This window comes from Nicotiana attenuata, unplaced genomic scaffold, assembly GCF_001879085.1.
Source record: "Nicotiana attenuata strain UT unplaced genomic scaffold, NIATTr2, whole genome shotgun sequence".
NCBI classification, from domain to species: Eukaryota; Viridiplantae; Streptophyta; class Magnoliopsida; order Solanales; family Solanaceae; genus Nicotiana; species Nicotiana attenuata.
The window spans coordinates 207,411-227,552 of record NW_017671512.1 but is presented as its reverse complement, the minus strand read 5'-3'; the positions used below and the strand labels follow the sequence as shown (position 1 = coordinate 227,552).

The 20,142-nt window shown below is 34.3% G+C and overlaps 1 protein-coding gene across 1 annotated transcript; it reads right to left on the bottom strand.

The window, feature by feature from the left end:
• Nucleotides 1-3,066: 3,066 nt before the first annotated feature.
• Nucleotides 3,067-8,079, bottom strand: LOC109208718 (L-ascorbate oxidase homolog). The gene is made up of 8 exons (XM_019371866.1): nt 7,924-8,079; nt 7,678-7,787; nt 5,766-6,036; nt 4,738-4,840; nt 4,289-4,634; nt 3,813-4,175; nt 3,652-3,730; nt 3,067-3,535 (listed from the first exon to the last, which is right to left on the bottom strand). Exons 1-8 carry the CDS (start codon nt 8,059-8,061, stop codon nt 3,323-3,325), a joined length of 1,623 nt encoding a protein of 540 aa, XP_019227411.1. The 5' UTR covers nt 8,062-8,079; the 3' UTR covers nt 3,067-3,322.
• Between the last annotated feature and the right edge of the window lie 12,063 nt (nt 8,080-20,142).

Genomic DNA, 20,142 nt, shown 5'->3' with positions numbered 1-20,142 from the left:
TTCTTTATCAACTGGAGAAAAACGAATTAGCCTATATATACATGGCAATGTACATATTTCTTTCTTGCTTTCTAACCGCCTGGGGTATTTTCAACGTTATATATAGAGAGCTACTGTTTCTTTCTATTATTCGAAGAAGAAAATTATCAGGTACAGTTTTTGAAACTCTTTGTTTGCAGTTTTGTGCTTATAATCTTTAAAATAACCCCAAATTCATAGAATATTCATTTCCCTTATTCACCGGGTTGCTGATTTATTCTTTATTGGTTATGTGCCTTCGCAACAGTATTAAAAAAGAAATTAAAACTACTCTTGTATTTGAACCCACACAATGTTGTAGCTTCTATTGTCTTATCTTTATAAGAACGTGTAAACTAAAACGTTAGCAAGTAAAAAAGAGCCTAAAAAATAAGTAATATAAATCACTTTGGGACTATTTTGTATTTTCTTCTTCTTGCACTAAGAAAGAGCAATTTTATCATTACATAATATGCTGAATATATGATGTTAAAACGTTGTAATTTTTGTGAATAGGGGAAATAATATTTTTTGCAGTTCATTTTGGAGTGTTTGTATGACAGATCGGAAGAGGAGACAAAGAAGAGTAAAAAAGAAAAGCGTAAATGGTGAGAATAAATGAGTAAACAATATATAAAAGAAAGAGTTTCCTTTTATAAAATTGCGTGTACTTGGTTCTTGATTTACAACGGTTTCATATATTTGATTATATTGCATGAAGATATATTCTTAAAAGAATATGTTATTATCTGATATAAATGTGTCCATTAGTGCAATAAGCTTTTAGGATTTTTTTAGACTTCTCTATTTTTTTGATTTCGATTTCTTTTTACCAATATCTTCCATTGTATAGACAGTGCTTTTTTAATTATCACCAACTAGATGGGCGTTTTTCTTTAGGATGAATTTAACTATTTTTATGTATATTTATTCGTGAAAGTCGTGAGATATTTTTGAACCTGTCAAATTCATCTAAAAATTTATATATAAGAAAAAATGTCAATGAATTACGAGAGAAAGAAAGAGAGTTTATTATGATCTGCCTTTGTAAATTGCTTTATTCTCTTCTCTTTTTCCTTTTTCTGTTTCTTCGTTAGCCCAAGAATTAATGCTAAGATTCCAATGATAACCTAAAAGGTGAAGATTATTGGAAGAACATTGTGCACAACAATTTAAAAAAAAATTAATTTTGTTGTTTATTAATGGATCCAGCTTATTTAAACTCACTGTTCATCAAATTTTTTGGCTTTTGTTCCTCCTATTTTCCTATTTATCTTACTATAGATTCGAAGACTCAATTATTGCTCTAGCCTTTTATATTCTGCAGTTTGAGGGAGGAGCTCAATAAACTGCCCGTTTCAGCATAAAAAACTGCCCTTTTCAGCATGAAACTTCTCCTATCGAAGAAATTATGTTAAGCTAAGTAAATAGATGATAATATTTTAAGGATTTTAGGAAATTAGCTTTGATTCTTTTTATTTAAAATCTTTTTATTAAATGATTTTCAATCTTGAATGTGTAATCCGCTACTGTGTTAAAACACAAAATCAAAAAACTGTTAGAAGAATAAAAGAAACTGGAAAACAGTAAAGAATAAGAAATATTCCGAGTCCACAATTTGCTTGTGCGTCCTTAAGGAATTTTAACCCCCTCACACGTCGCCAAGGTAATGGATTAAATCCTCCCAGGATGAAACGGAATAAACCTTCCTGCAACAGTGGCAATACAAACTGCAGGATACGAACGAACTCAAAAAACGGAGCAAAATCACACTTACAAATTTGAGAGAGAGAGACTGCGAATTAGAATCAGAACAGTTAAAAACGAAGCCATGCCTCAGAATTTATAGGCAATTATTGGAAGAGGTGTGATGTTTGTTCTGGAAAAGGAGTCTGTTCAGAAGTGCGGTTACGCCAGGACCGGGCCAGAGTGGCCTTCTGAATCTGCAGCAGGGTCCTACCGCGGTCACGCCCGGACAGCGGCTAACTAACTGACATTTAATTAATTATTAAATAATTAATTAAATAAATTTTGTCCAAAAATAATCTTATCGATCGATCATTTGACAAATCCAAATCCAAAGCCGAGCCGAGCGAGCGACGACGACGACGCGAGGGTTCATTCTCTTCAACTCCTTTTAAGAGCTTTAAGAAGTGATTCTATATATATATATATACACACAAATGTAGTTGTCCCTCACCCATGAGGGACAAAGTTCAAGACAAAAGCTCACTTCATTCAAATTTTCATTTCCCTCCATTTTATTTCCCACCATTTCCAATTCACACTCTTAGACTTTAAAGCCCAATGCTTAAAGTCTTTGAAGCCCGATGCTTTAAAGTCCAACAGAATGTTCTATTCAAGAGTTAGTGAAGTGCATGAATAACTTTTGGAATTGGTAATATTGTGAGTTTCGGAGTTAATAGGAGAAAATATTTATATTCGTGTATAATGCATGAAATTTGTATTTCTTCTATCTCTATTAAATTTATAACAAGATATATGGTATATTTATTATTTTCTCTTATTTCGCGCGGACAATTTAACTAGTAGAAACATAAAGAAGGAAGAGAAATAAACGCTAATTATCCGAACACTGAAAAAGAAGATGTTATTTATGGAGGCGGCTAATGAAAATGGTTACTATAAATTAATGCTGAATTTCTCAAAGTTAATGTTGGGAGAGCCGTAAAAGTTAAATGCTCATCAAATTTGGCTGAGGATTCAATAACTAGTCACTTGTCAATGTTCAAATACATTTACTATGAGCATTGGTTAGGTTGTGAGCACTTGTGACCTACAAAAAGTTTTTGCCACATATTCAATTTTTTTTTATGCTAGTAGATTAGAACTTTTGAATACACCAATAAAAAGTAAAGCAGCTTCATTGACGAGAGTCATCTACCTCCACAAAGTAGAGCTAAGGTCTGCATACACCTAACACACTACCTTTATTAAGAAGTGTTTTACCCCACTATAAAATTTTAATTCCAACATGAGTTCAGATTTAATTAGCCACCAATGCAAATACCGAAAAAGAAAAGTAAATGTAGAAAGCATCAAATCTGCATACACTAATGGAAAAAAAACACTTCATTTTAATACAACTAAAACAATGGGGAAAGAACGAAATACAAAGTTCCGTGGAAGAAAGAATGAGACCTTGAGTTAAGGTCATTCAAATTAGCAGCTAGTGGTAAACCAATGGCCGTAGTAGTAGTAGTAATAAGATATTACTTCTAAAACTCGCAATAATAAGGACTGTATAAATAAAATTCCTCTCTATTAGAATTGCAAACTTTGCTTAAAGTGGTCGTGTGTGCCGGCCAGCCACTTTGCCACAAAGACGAGCGTTCCTTGGAATTGGATATTCATCTCTCAAAGAAGTTGATGTAGTGTAAACTCTCATGTATAATTGTTGTCCGAGGTATTGTCGTGCCCAAAATTCAGTCCTTAGGTTCCACATTCCTACATTGTCCAATGCAATATATATGGCAGTCCATGACTTAGGATACACCTGTGAAATTATAGCGAGTAAAGTTCAGTGATCATATGTGAAATTAACTCGTGTTCCTTGCCACTAAACAAGTGACTTCAAATTTTTTTGATTTTTTTTGTTCTTTTTAATGTTACCTGAGTTGTGCAACGTGCAACTGCATCACGAAGATTGTATCCGTTTCTACTAGCTTGAGTCCACTGCCCTCCATCCATCCTGCATATAACATCAAAATTAAATCAAAATCAAGATTCAAATAACGCGCATATGTTAACAAAAATCGTTGATCACTACATACCCTACAACCCAGAAAGAGTAGCCATTGAGATGCCAGCTTTGGACGATGTCCTCAGTGTTCTCGAATACAATCTCAATGAACTGCCTGTAATCAGTGCCTAGAACAGACGTGTCTAGGAAAATTCCTCCACCACTTGGAGCATCAGATATGCTTCCAACGCGGAATCCACCAACTTTGAAGTAGTCAAGAAGCTTGAGAGGAGTATCAAGTGGCACAAACGACACGCTGTTGACTGCATATCTCTGCTTGCCATTTACTTGACCAGCAGAACTAGCAAGTCTGATGGTTCGGGTTGTGTTGATCATTCCATAATGGTATGAACCTTGTGGATTTGGCCTTGGTCCACTTGCCGACAAGTTTGTCCTAAAATACACAATCAATAAGCAGGTTATAAGAACAGCTAATGCTTATCAGCTACTTTTAATCAGCTAAACCAAACTGGCTCTAGATATAAGCTTAGTGGAAGTTGGTCATACCTGATGGAGCGGGCTTGGTTAAGGGACCAATCGATTTGGATGGTAGGACCACCAGGAGGAGGACCAGAGACGGGGGTGTTAGAGTTGCTATAATGAAGTACACCGGTGGTAGTGAGGACCTGAGATGTGAAACGCGATGAAACAACAATGTAGTGGTCTTTAGCTTCTTGATCAGCTGTAATGAGGACAGAATAGGTTTGCCCAACATGAACATCAAGTGAGGAATAAGTAGTTTGCAATGTGTGTGTTCCCTCTACTTCAACTAATTTCATCTTGTGTCCCTCAATACGGAAATTCAACGAATTTTGTAATCCAACATTGGATATCCTCAGTCTATAAGTTTTCCCTGTTATAAGAAGAACTCATTGTTAGATTTTTCAGAAATGTGATGACAGTAGGCTATGAATTTTCACAGATTTTAGTAACCAATATTCCTCAATTTTTTTTACCTTGCTCAACTGTGAAAGAAACACCATTAGGTCCACGTCCATTGATAAGAATGCCATCAGGAAAAGGTAACTTCTTTCCTCCATCAAGAATTGCTTTCAACGCCTGTATAACAGGAAATTCAAATAAAAATTTTGAGTTTCTATCACTGAATCAAGTGTGTGTGTGTATATATATATATATATATATATGTACAAAATAAAACCTATCTTTTACTTTTAGTTTATTTGGTACGATGAGCTTAAACAGGAAGTGAGAATTCATATAGCCGACCCCATCATATTTAGAACGAAGGCCTAAGTTGCTCTGACACGGCAATTTAGGTGCTGCACCCGTGTCGATACAACACTAGTATGGGGGGCATTGGGTCCGTACCGGATCTAATCAAACAGTTTTGGGTACTTTAACCATGACAGACGGAAAAAATTAAGACGAGATAGTTGTTGTGGATGTTAGTAGTTTCTATCACTGACTAATGGCTATATTTTATTTGATTTAACTCAACTCAAACTTATATATCAACATTTCTTTTTCCAAAACAATAACCCTAGCCCTCAAGTATTGGAAGTTATAACTTGTTGACAAGTCTAGAATCACATGAACATTACAAAACCATACTTCTTTTTGTGTTTAAAGTAATTTGTAGATTTACATCTTTTTGACTCTGCTCAATGATGTTAGCTCAGTATAAGAAGTTTGGTTTGAGTATTAAAAGAAAAGATTTTTGCTGTTCATGTCTCCTATGGAGCCCGCAATAATAAAAGATTTAGTCAACTAGAGACCCATAATGGCCCACGAGAAAAAGCACACTATATTCCAAAAATGCAACAAGCCAAACAACATTACTACTTTACCTTACCGACACTCAAGACATTAGACAAACCCACTGTCCACATAACTATTTGTACATACAATATACAAGTGTCTCTATGTACTTGCAAAAATTAAATGCATTTTAACAAATTAAATTTTACAAATCAATATAAAAAATATTTACACTATCAGATTATTAAAAAGATAAAAGGCATACCGTGTGGTTTTTCTTGTACCAATCTCCAATGAGGACGGTGTAATCGTCTGCAGGATCCGGAAAAGGAACGGGGATTCTAGGCCTGCTGAGAATTTTAATTCCTCCGAAACCACCAGCAGCTTTGTGAAATGCAAGAGAAGGGAAATAGTAATAACTTCCTATTTGATCTTTCATTTGTAGAATGTATGTGAAATTTTTTCCTGGTGGTATTGGGCATGTTGTACCATATACTCCGTCTTCAAATGAGTTTCTTCTGTTTTGTATTCCATTCCTTTATATATTCCAACAAGATGTCAATTTAAATCTTTAAATGAAGTAATTCACAAAATGTAATATAGTAGAAGGACATTGATTTAGCTAATATTTAATAAAATTGTATGGTCAGAAAATAATAGAAAAAAACAGCTGAAATGGCCAACACATTATGGACAAAAGATGTATTTGGGACAGAATAAGCAGCAACTTTTCACATGCATATCACATGATCTACCGACTAGTTACACTCAATCTAATGTTTCAAAGACTCATCATTTGTTTAGCAGACCAAAGTAACCATGTGAATTTCATATATAATGAGAATAAACCCACGTTTTTTATTTTATTTTTTCCTATCGCATTCAATATTTAAAATCCACTTGCTTGATTAATCTGAATTCATGCTAAATAAGTTGTTACGGGAATATAACACTATCTAATATTAAAAAAAAATTATTTTTAAGGCTCGAATTTGAGATCACACCACATTTCAATTATGGGATCAAAAACATTGTTGCGCATCGTTGTTTACAACAACACAACAACCCAGTGGATTTCTACTAGTGGAATTGACCATATTAACCTTTACTATCTCACATAAACACTCCTAACATATATTCCAACACTATTTACTCCAAGGACAATGTAGGAAAAAAAATAATTCATTCTTGAAATCTAGAAAAATCACTTATTTTGAACCACAAGAAAAAGGCCAAAAAATCACTTATTTTGGACCGGAGGGAGTATTCTACAAGATATTGAAATTACACAAATCAAATTGTTTCTTTATAATGACGCAATAAATCAGCTAAATTGAGAAGGAATCAAATTAAAAGAAAAACGAAAGACTCGCTTATATCCAACTAGACTCTATTTTGCTAGTATTTGGGCAGAGTGTACAATTTTCGACTTTAACCACATTTACATATTTGAACAATATTTAGAAAAATGTAGATCTATACTAATATATACATTACCATAAACTAGCTGTAGGTACACAAAACAATCTATATCCACTAATTTATGAATCTTCCGTCTGCCTCTTATATTAAAAGGGTGACGGACATATACGAATACATGATCTAGAGCCGGTTTGAAATACGTCTATCTTATTATACATTTTAAATTTTTTGCTTATAAATATTTAGTTCGAGCCAAAAATAATAAGTTCAGTTGAACTTAAATAACTTAAATATCTCGTCCTAAAATCTTCTTTAACTAAAGAATGAGATCTGACTACAGAACCTTTTTAGCTAGACACCTACCTAACTAGATCGAAAAAATTAAAAACAATATAACTAAACCAATGGAAGTGAATGGACATGAAAATTGTAAATCCTCGAGGCAAATTATTATATACAGTCACAGCTGTATAATAGAGATTCACCATAAAAATTAAATTTTTTTAATATTTATACTATATAACAACATTTTACTATAATAACCACAAAATATCGGACTGACCGTATAAAGAAAAGGCTGGTGTTCTGATCCTTGGTTTTGGTGAATGGAGATTCAGTATTGAATTTAGGACACAAAATGTATTTGAATCGTGATATTCCAAAGACCAGCATTATCATTTTGACACGTGAAAATTTATGTACTAATTACTTAATTAATGTTTAAAATGTGAGAAAATGGAAGATTGGTAAATTACCAGGAAAGAAGAAAAGGTTCGTCCAAGCTGTTGAAAACGTTGATAATGATATTGTCATTAGTAACAGAGTAAATATCAGGTCCAGGAAATTGGCCATTGATCAAAATTCCCTACACAAACAGAAACAAAATCACCATTTTATGATCATATATGATCAAAACAACCCAAAAAAACTCAGATCCAGAAGAGAAAAACACACACACACACACACATTCTATTTTAAGAAACAGAGAAAAAGAAACTAACCTGTTGAGGAACTCCAAGAGGATAAATAGTGCCATAAGTAACATTCCACTCAAAGAATCTATAAGGATCTTCTGCTACTGTATTCACAACTAATCCTACCACTAAAAATGCCGCTACTGCGAGTTTTAGCGGCACCATTTCTTCTTTCCTTTTTGTTACCTGTCTTGAGTTCGAGCGAGGTCGAACCTCTGAATCTTTGATGGCGAAGGCCCTTGGCCTTAAAGGCGTTATTTCAAACTTATCGAAANAGAAGAAAGAGTGGGTTCTGGAACCGGGGTGGGGGGTGGGGGGTGGGAGGGGGTGGGGAAGAGTGGGTTGGAGGGAATTAAAGTGAAGGGTGATGAAAAGAGCATGGCATATTTAAAAGTGCGGTACAGACTACTACTACTACTAAAAGTCAAGTTGGCCTAGTAGTGTGCGGCTACACCCCGTCACGGAATGTGATGAAATGGACGAGATCCCTTTATTATTAATTAGATGTTTATAATTCAGAGCCTTAGAATGATAGTGACGAAAATAGATGAGAACCTTTCACGGTTAATTTGATATCTAATATTCGAGCTTTATAATGATAATGATCAAATAGACGAGATCCCTTCACCATTAATCACGTATTTCACCTTTAGAATAAGGATGATGAAATGGACGAGATCGTTTCACTGTTAATCAAATGTTTAAGATTCGAGCATTAGAATAACAATGATTAAATAGACGAGATCCCTTCATCATTAATTAGATGGCGATGAACGTACGAGATCCTTTCATCATTAATCAATGTCTAGTAGCATGTTTGGCAAGCTTCTAAAAGTATCTCAATGTGAGAAGTGTTTTTTTCAAAAGTACTTTTGTTGAGAAACAATTTGTATTTAATAAATTGAAACACTCTTCTGAGCAACAATTAATGTTTGACCAAGTTCTAAAAAGTGTTTTTAAGAATATTTTTCTCAAAAGAGCTTTTCAAAAATGTATTTTTGGGAAAAAATTATTTTTTTCTGCTTCTCCAAAGTTGCTTTTGCTTCTACTCAAAAATATTTTTTCCTTCTAAAAGCTTGGCCAAACAATTCAACTTTAAAAAAAATATTTTTTTTTAAAAAGTGTTTTTTAGTTCGAAAAAATTCGGCCAAACAGGCAATAAGATTCGAGCAATACGTTAAGAAGTTTTTTCATTAAGGCATATAGGTATGATATGTAATTAAATTAACAAGATAAAAGGTAAAAAGTGGCCCTAAGTGAAAAAAGAGAGGGAAATATTGTGGAAAATTTTGAAATTTACAACTGTAAGTCAGTAAATGGGGAAACCAAGAAATATGAAAAATAATTTAAAAAGGCGGTTTGATCTTTGATGTGTCGGTGATGGGGTCTACGCGGTACTAAAACAGTAGTAGGAGTAGTAAATATATGACACCTCCACATGCCTGCTGCTCACTGCTGTCTTCGTCTCCTTGGTATAATTTGGAAATGAAAGAATTACGTATTTATAAACAAATCCGTCAACTAAATCCGTCAAAAAAAACAAATTGCATTCGCATCGATAAAAAAAAGAAAAATACTTTATAATGTGATTACATCAAAAATATGATTACTACCTCTGTTTTAAAAGGCAGAATTGAGACTCGCTCCGGGGCGGAGCACTCGTAAAACGCCTCTGGGCTTATGTGTGAGGCTTAGTTCTATGAGACTTACGCCTCGGCCATCGAGGCTTACGCCCCGGACACGCCCAACGCCCAGCGTACTAGGCTCGCCTAATAGAACTTTATGCAATTGTATGTAATTAACCTTGTAAATCCTTATTTTTTTCTTAATAAATCGTTGACTATTCAAAATTACTTTTTTCTTAATCATAAATTATTAAGCTGAGAATATTTTATGTCATAATTAAAGAAAAGATTATTGCACGTTATGCACTAAGACTGCTATGATAGTTAATTTAAATAAATCTTTTATTTAAAAATTATTTATTTATTAACTTCTGTTATGTATTTACTATATAATAGTCCATAGTTTTTTATAATTATTTTTCTAAATATTATTTTTTACGTTTACGAGATACAATACTTATTAATTTAATAGCTCAGTATTAGCTAGCAACTATTTACAAATAATTAGTTATCATGGTATTGTATGGTGAATTATGTGTCACTTTATTAACTTGTTGAAACTTAAAAATAAATGATGCTGGAGAATCATATTTAAATTGTGAATTATATTTTTATATACATTCTCTTTCAAATAGAAAGCATACTAAATAAAGGAGTATTTTAAGAAAAATATCAAATTATAATATTGAAATTCTTTCAAGATTTATTACTCCTTAAGAGATACATATAAGATGTCGTATCAAATACATTACTTTTGATATTTGAGTTGTAACGACGTTGCAGCTAATTTGCATATTACGATATGTCATACTTTTCGTATTATTCATAGTTAAATTATAAATTATAAATATTTTAAATAGATTATTTGTTATAATTTTATGATTTTAATATAAATTTTATAATTATTTTTTATTTTATACTATTTTAAAATTTTTAAAATTAGTAAAATCTAAAGATCCACGGGACTTACGCCCCATATCTCAGGGCTTACGCCTCGCCTCGTCAGAGATAAAACGTCCCGCCTCACGCCTCCGCCTTTTAAAACAGTGATTACTACAACGTTAGTTTATATAATATATATTCAGAAACTATAATAGTAAGATGCAATAATTATTCCGTAAATAATTGGTTGATACACGTACAAACTAATTATAATAGCATTATTTTTTTAAGAAATAATTATATTCATATCGATTGAAAAGTTTAAATGTCCTACTACCTTTGATTTGTGTAAATTAAACATCTAAATGAAGTACATACCATGTAGTTCTCCAATCGAATCTCGTGGTTAAGTGTTACCTTTCAAATTACACTCCCTCTAATTTTTTTTTTCTTCTAATCTCCTACTGATGTTGGTATCCATAATACTATCTGATCAAATTTGGATTTACACCGGAAAATCACATATTAAGGGGTAAAGAATTCTCTAATAAAAGCGACTATATAGTAAAAATAGCACGGGCTAGCCAGTTTTCGGACTGGTCATTCAAAAATAGCCAGCGTTTGCAAAGTCATTGAAAAATAGCCACTATTTTGCTGTAACACGGAAAGTTCCAGCATAATATACTGGAGATCGGTGCACCTTTGTATGAACTTCCAACATATTATGCTGGAACTCCTAACACGCGAAAAGTTGCAGTATAATATAATATACTGGAGATTGGAGCACCGGTGTTCCAATCTCCAGTATATTATGCTGGACCGGTATATTATACTGGAACTCCAGTATATTATACTCGAGTATTTTTTCGTATTTTGAACAGTGTTTTCGTTCAAATTCATCTTTACATAAAAAGTGGTTAAATTTCTATTTCTTCTGAAATTGTAGCTATTTTTGAATGATCACTTGTAGATCTAGCTATTTTTGAATTTCTCCTCTATAAACTCATGATTCAAATCAAAATATTTGATTAAGGATAAAAGAATAATTATCGCTATATCACAACCGTTATTGGTATGGTAATAGTGGTACACTCACATTAATTTGAATTAATTGAATATTAATGTTATGTCATTAGAATTTTTCCCTTTGTTCTATTTTGGAACCACATTTGCTTGCGGAACTTGGAAAGAAAGGAGAAGCAAAGTGCGATGGATGTAGTCATTGGAAAGTGCATGTGATGAGTTAAACCTTGAGGCCCCACACCCATCTCACTTTTCGATGATTGATTGCACATTGCACATTTGCTCTTTTCCTTTTACTTTCCTTTCTGATTTAAAAAAACCTCATTTAACTCACCCTCAACCAACCGCTTCCAGCTGCCATTTTCTCTCCAATAATATTCAGATCACAGAATTTAAGTCAACAATTATTAAATCCAACTTTACTTGGACTAGTTTTATTGGCATAGCATCTCGGGAAACATATTTCAATGGCTAGCAGTAGTCCTTGACAATGTACAGTTGTGTACAACAATAATATACTTGGTGTAATTCTACAAGTAGAGTCTGAAGATAATATAGTGTGAAGGTAGAAAGGATTTTTTCGATAGAACATCGGCTCAAGAAAAGCATAATCGCCACGGTTAAACAATGTACAACAATGTATTTGATTGTTTTTACGAGGTACTCCCTCCAATTCAAACTAAGTGTCTACTAAGCCACTTGAACAACCCTTAAGAAAATACTAACTCCTAGAAAAAATTAGATAATTTGACTAAAGTATCCCTAATTAAAATTTCTTGTTTAATAATATCATAGAAAATGAAAGACTTTTAGGGATATGTAAATAAGTGTAATTCTGAAAAACAACGTTAATTCTTTCTTGATTTGGTAAGTGGACATTTATTTTGAACCAACAAAAAAAGGCTAAGTGAACACTTATTTTTAACCGGAGGGAGTATGATCATACTTTTTGGTTTATAAATGATATGATTGTGATAATACGTTTTACCCGTATAAAAATTTAGATTCTTGCGATTTTACAATTGCCCACATGCCATAGAGTGAATACATGTGAAGAATTTGAGACCAATTAACGTTTTACCAGAAATGCAGGGACAGAGATTTGACGTTGAACTTTGTACATGTAAAGTTCACGCATTGACACACGATGTCACTGTAAGAAAACACTTAAAATACCCAAAGAGACACAGAGATAGTAACCTTATTCTAACCACGTGGTGGATGTATTGAAAAATGATACAGGAAATGGATTTTGTCTTTCTATTCAGCCAAATGTTGATTTTTTAATGAAATGAATCTGTACGTGTTCACATGATATAGGTAAAGACGTAAAGTTTATGTTTTGAATATTAACCGCCCAACTCCATCCCCATAAAAAAAAATTACTTCTAGTAATACTTGATTATTCCAAAAAGTTGAACTTAAAGTGCACGTCATGCTATGGACAAATACTTTCTCTAAACCAAGTTTCAATACCAATAAATAGGACAAATGAGTTTATCCTATGTTTGGTTGGGATAAAATCGCAATATAACTAATCCCGAAATGAGTTATTCCGGGATTGTAATATTATTTTTATCCCTATGGGAGGATGGACAACCAATTCCGGAATAACCTGTTTCCAACCCCCCTAAAAGATTGCATAACAGAATCAAGCAAAATGAGTTTTTTTTCTTTCTTGTGGTTGTGAGAAAGAGTAGAGTTAAACAAATTACATAGCAGAAACTAGAAAGTTTACGATGAAAATACATCATATGCTGAATTAAGGAGAAGGCATAAGAAACATTCTTGTTGAAGATTTTAAATACAAAAGGCATATAAAGAATGTCCTTCGCTTTCTTTAATTGCAAAAAGTAAGAAGAATAAAAAAGGAGAGAACATGAGTATGTACAATAATTTGCAAACAGTGGGCCGTAGTATTGATTTTGTAGAGACTTTCAAGGTAAGGCAACATCCAATAAACTTAACTAGCTTAACTGTATTGTAGTGTCCCTTTATAAAATGGCCAAATTTGCAAATGCATGTGCAATAATTGCAGACAACCATCATATGAATTTATAGCCTTACTCTTAATAAAAATGGAGGAACAATCAAGAAATCACTACACAACGCGGCATCTCCAACAACCAATTAAAAATTTAAGGCAAAACAGAAAGTTTAATAACTAATGATCAAAATAATTAAAAATAAAAGAGTTGAAACTTAAAAGAAATACACATGTTTGCTTTGCTGTAACGGCAAATGGTAGGAAATAGGAAACAGAGATATACATTAGTAGATGCAGAAACAGTCAAATGTTTTGATAATACTAGGACCCAACTTGCGCAATCAGTGGCCATTTTCGTGTCCATGTGAGAAAAAAGGAACATGGGAATGGGAATGGGAATGAAAATGAAAGATTTAGACTCATGCTTACACAGCACAGCCAAAGGAAAAAACCATTATAGTAGTACTTGCAAATTCAGCACTAAGATCAACATCCGAGTTGACATGATGCTTGTGTTTGATTTACTAAAATGTCCTTAAAAATTGACCTATTTTGTTTCAGCTAGTTATAGTCCCGACTAGGGGTGTTCGAACCGAACCGGAAAACCGCACCAAACTGAAAAATTAAACAAACCGATTAAAAAACCCGACTAGATTTGGTTTGACTTGGTTTGGTATTGAGTAAAAAAACTCGAACCAAACCGACATATAAATATATAAATTATATTAATATTTTTTAAGACTTTATATTGAATTTTCTTTAGAAAATGTAGAAATATTCGGGATCCTCTCATGTTGTAACCTTGAAAGCGTACATTCAAAAACTTATTGTTAGACGACTAAGAAAATAACTATCATGTGTTACTAAAAAAATTATCCCATTAGAATATTTTAATAGATCATATCTTTGTTAATTTTTTCAATATTTACTAAACATATATTCACTTATCAATGCTTTATCTATAATTTTAACAAAGTAAGATTGAAATAATATTCATGTAACCAAAAAACCCGAAAACCCGACAAAACCGAACCAATCCAAACCGATATAGTTGGTTTGGTTTGGTTTTGATAAAAATCGAACCAACCCGGTCCATGTACACCCCTAGTCCCGACCCTTCAAAACCGAAAATCTATTGACAGTTAAGAAAATAGACTTATAGTCTAACTCAACCCCAATAAGCTAGCTTGAAGGAATGTTTGTTTAGACCATAAGCAGAGGCGGAGCTAAGATTAGAAGTTAATGCATTCGGGATTATATTCCTTCTATGTTACTGGATTCTAAATTATAATTTGTACATATTAAAAAAATGACAAATATAGAATTTGGACCAAAACTAATGGGTTCAGCGGAACCCGCGTCCAAAGCTATAAGGAAACAGACGACCTATTCCTCAACCAGTGTGGTACATTTAACAGCCCCCTCCCACCATACCAAGCTTAAGTCTAGACACTTGGAGCGTGAATAATATAATATGAGAGCCTGTGTACCAACATTTGAGTAAACCAAGACTATGGATTAATCAAATATACTATTTTAAGAAAATGGACAATGGTCATCAATCCTAAAGGTTAGCTCTTGCGGCAAGTATTGTCTATGACCATATGAGGAAACAAAGAACCAATTCCTCAAACGACATGAGACACTTGAGAACTGCAAAATCCAAGAACAGATGTGGGTGGTATTAATTTGTTCCCGAACTGCTTGGACACGACATTTCACAAATTTAACGATGTGTGATGGGTTTAAAGGAACATGAAAATGAAAGGGATTCTTTCTCATGCTTACACCAAAGAAGCATTATAGTGGTACTGGGGAATTCTTCCCCTAGATCAACATCCAAATTGGATATGCTGATGCATTGGGTTAGATTTACAAAAATGCCCACAAGATTGTCTCTTTTTTCAATTTTCCTTTTTGGGTCTCAGATAGTTGTGGACTTGTGGTCTAAACTCTAAAAACCTTCAAAACCAAACCAAGTGTGCCGACAGTTAATATCAGTCAAGAATTAACTGCATATTATGAATAATGATGAGTAGCAGATATTGATGCTTGATTCTGCTTTAGTTTGATTAAGTTGAATGTGCATGCCAGACGTGACATTACCACCCCCATACATGAAAATAGTTAACTAAATGAAAAACGGAAAAGGGCTAAAAGTACCCCTATCGTTTGGTAAATGATTTAGAATTACTCTCCATCCGTCTTTTGGTCCAAAAATATCTCCACTGTTGTTTCTATTGCTAAAAATATCCCTCTATTTAACGGCAACAGTTGTGGGGCCGACTTCTAGTGTGTTGGCAGCATTTTATTAGGCCACGTAGCTCCTGATTTCACTTCACCAATATGGTATGATAAACCCGCCTTATTTTTTTGACCCGCACCGTTGTTTGACCCGCTTCATTATCTACAGTCATAATTATTTTTTTTGCTTTTTTCCTCTCTTTCTTCCTCATTGACCGGAGGGGAACTACACAGAAACCACAAACAACAAGTCTCGCCAGAAACCTCACATAAATTGACTCCTTGAATTCCAACTCAAAAATCATTGATTGGTGGTGAAGAAAACTGATTTTCAGATCTTGTTTTGAAGAAAGTCGAGGCGTTTGGCCTTGGCGGTGGTCCGTTTTCTTAGTAGTGTTGTGGCTGTTTTGGTGGAGGAAACTGTGAGATCATGGTTATGGAGCAGCTTTAATGGCTGGTTTTGAAGGTTTTAGAAGATTGAGATCCGGAGAAAAATGGGTGGCTAAGATGGCTGAAACAGAGATGATATGTTCGGAGCTTCTACACAGTGGCGCGTCCAGCTGCGTTTTTATGGCTGTTCGGGGCGTTTTCCTGTGGTTTCGCGGTTGTTTTAGGGTGAAAAAGGTTATTTTTAGGGCTGATTTTTGGGTAGGAGGAAAAGGTAGGGTGGCAGCTGTAGGTGTAGTTTCCTGTGATTTTAGTTTTACTTAGATTTGTTTTTAGACAAGAGTGTCACGTGGCCCAGTAAAAAGATGCCAACACATTAATTTGAAGATCCAGCTGGTCTGCCGTTAAACGTAGGGGTATTTTAATAAATAAAATTAACGTAGTGTATACTTTTGGACTAATAGATGGACGGAATATGTATTTTTGGACTGATAGATGGACGGAGGTCATATGTAAATCATTTATCAAACAATTCCGAATTAAAAATTCAAACTAATTATCATTACATCTGCAATACCTAAAAGTAAGAGCCCGTTTGGATTGGTTTAAAAAAAATAGCTTTTAAGCACAGGTGCTTAAAAGCAGCTTTTAAGTGTTGGAGCTTATTTTATAAATAAGCAGTTACATGTTTGGATAAAAGTGTTGAAGCTTAAAAAAAATTATTGAAGTGTTTGACAAACAACTGCGGGTAAGCACTTTTTCTAATAAAAAAAAAAATCCTTAAAGCTGTTAACATTACGGTGAGATGATACATCACTTTATTTTTAATTAGAGGAGAGTGTAAAAAAAAATATAAAAATAATTGAAAGGAAACACTTTCGCTTTTAATTGGTTTTGTGTAATCTGGAGCGTAAATCCAAATTAATTAGAATCTGAATATTGTTGTCAAATATCAGTTAAAAAATCAAAAAAGAAAGAAAAGATGGGAGTATCATACTTATTTATTAGAGTAATACTTTTCTAGCCGGAAAGTTAATTATTAACAGTTCATAAAATGTCAGCTTTTAGTTAACGCCGAACTCCAATTGATATATCCATCGGAAGTGTTGAAGAAAAGTGCAGAAAAATGAAGATGAAGCAGAGATGAAGAGGAAAGAAGAGAACGGCAGAGTAAAGGAAATAGAAGTACAATATTTTAGGGTTTCTTTGACCGAGGATAATTTTGGTATTATAAAAATTTATAAGGGACAAGAGAGTAATTTCATTGGTCAAACTAAAATGGCTTTTAAGCCAAAATCAAAAAAGTTGGGGTCAGCCAACTTGTTGCTTATAGCTTTTTTAAGCACTTTTTAACTTTTTTTAAGCGGCTTTATTTTTTTTTTGCCAAACACTCCAAAAAATAAAAAAGTGCTTAAAAGCTGGTTTGACCAGCTTTTAAGCCCATCCAAACACCCTCTAATAGCCCGTTTGACCAAGCTTCTAAAATCGGCTTATTTTGAGAAGTGATTTTCTCAAAGGTACTTTTTAAAAGAGTGCTTTTGATGAGAACCAGTTTGTGTTTGGCTAATTAATTTGAAAAGCACTTTTGAGCGGTAATTAGTGTTTGGCCAAGCTTTTGAAAACTGCTTCTAAGTGTATTTTTCTCAAAAGTGCTTCTCAGAAAAGTGCTTTTGGAGAGAAGCTACTTTTTTCTACTTCTCCAAAACTGCTTCTGCTTCTCCTCAAAAGCACTTTTTTTTTCTTCCAAAAGCTTGGCCAAACACCTCAATTTTTGGCCAAAAAATGCTTGGCCAAACAGGCTATAAATCTTCATAAAATTCGTCATTTTACTCCCCTGAGTAAAATTAACTTGCCATATGGAAACTCTAATTTGAATATTTATTCACCTACCAACACAGAGATCGATTATCTTTCACGATACATCATCTGGAAAACCACATAATCTAGGCCAAATCAGCTGCAAATATATTTCTCAACTTCTACCAATAGACTATCTGCATCTTTTAAATTTGAGCATAGACCTTTCAATGTCCAGAAAATAGATAATAGTTTTTCTGTGTTCTTTAAACAAGAGTCGCAAGATTAAAGAAGCATGCCAATTGGCAGATGTCATGAATCATTATAGCTCACCTCAAATAGAACATGTCCCCAGAGAACAACTCCAGTAGTGGAATCCCCAGAATTCACATTCCTTGGGAGTACCATATCATTATTTCAAGACAAATTCTGGATTTCAAGCAAAAATTACCACTGTACTTCCAAAACCCTATTACACGTCAACACCAACCCCCTCAAGGATCGTGAAATTATGCTCCAATCCCCTATTGACCGTCACCATTTTGTCTTGAATAGCTGGTAAAAAAAAGTTCAAAATGATTCTCAGAGGCACAAGTTACATGAATCTCTGCTACCCTAAGATGGCTTCAAACAATTGAAGTTTAATCCAGTTCCCAGAGACCAGAGTAATCAAAGATCATGCTCTTTTGAAATCAAATTTGGCTGACGTATGTTTAAAACCAAATATGATCCATAGGCTTTCAACAATGAAGGATACAGTACTAAATATATCATAGCAAATTCTAAAACCTAAGCTCACATAATTCATTCCTCTCTCGTGCCTACTCCACCGTACAAAAACAACAAACTGCATACATCAAAGATGACCCAAAAGGTAACAGCCTTTAACACCAATTAATGCAAAGAAAGAGAGTGGTCATTGCAGTAGTCATAGAGCTAGATACAGTTGAGCCAGGACAACAACTGTTACTTAAGGGACGTATAACATGGAAGTGAAACCAACAACAACAACAACAAACCCAGTATAAGACCTTACTCCTACCTAGTGAAGGTAGAGAGATTGCTTCCGATAGACCCTCGGCTCAGGAAATGGAAGTGAAACCATCACTACATGAAAAGGGGAAAAAAGAAAAGGGGAGGGGGAGGGGGGGCATACACTATGGAGTCTATGTTATGGATGCATTTGTTGGCAGAAAATTTACTAGACGCAAGAATTAATAGGATAGATAATGATTGATATTTTCTGAATTATTTTGCCAGCTTTGAATAAAACTTCCCTTAGTGATTTAGAACTCTTGTTATCTCTTTTAGTTAGGACTCTTTTCTGAGTTAGGATTCTTGCTATTTCTTATTTGATTAGGACTCTTGCTTTGTAACCTCTATTTAAGAGAGTTGACGCTATTAATAAAGGAGGTGAATTTCTTCAAGTCACAGAGATTTGGAACTTTTCTCAAACAAGTTCCCAGGTGTGCAATTCCCTGATTGAATTGCAAATCCAGCAATCATAGGCAAGTCTAGGAACAAGAACAAGGGCTTAGACCTTCGTGTTGGGCCTGACTTTCCTGTTAATCGTCCAGCGACTCGATCCAAAATTAGGGACCATACAATTTGGTATCAGAGCCATCCACTACCCTCTATGCCCACCGTGCCTTGGATGGTGACGCCGGTATTGCAGTGTTCGCCCGGGGCTAGAAATGTCTAGCGCACAGCCGTCGAGGACGACGGGTGCGGAGCGTGGTGGTTTGTTATGAAATATTGCAAGGAATGGGACTTGAGTCCCACATCGGTACTACAAAGTGTTGATGTGGGGTTTATATAGCCTTGGGCTCTCCCACCTTAATAGCTAGCTTTTGGGGTGTGGTTCTCCCTAGGTGAAGATCTGAATGTTCACCTGCATTACTGGTTCGATGGGCAGCAGCTGCACTATTATCTCCAACTTCAACTCCCTTCATACACGTCGCGGTGTGGATTAAGGCTTCAATCTGTTGCGATAGTTGCTGGAATTTGGCGTCTGTCCTCGCTTCTGAAGCTGCTACTTTTGCTTCAGCTTCAGCTTGGGCCTCCTGGAAAAGATTTTGCAACTTTGCTTCTACAAATTTTTCGTCCATTCCTGCTTATGAACGTGAATTGATTGGCTTGACAAAGGCAGTTCAACATTGGAGACCTTATCTTTTGGGTCGAGCCTTTCTAATTCGAACTGATCATTACAGTCTTAAATACTTGTTAGATCAGCGTCTTACTACTTTTCCTCAACAACATTGGCTTAGCAAGTTGATGGGGTATGATTTTCGAGTTGAATAC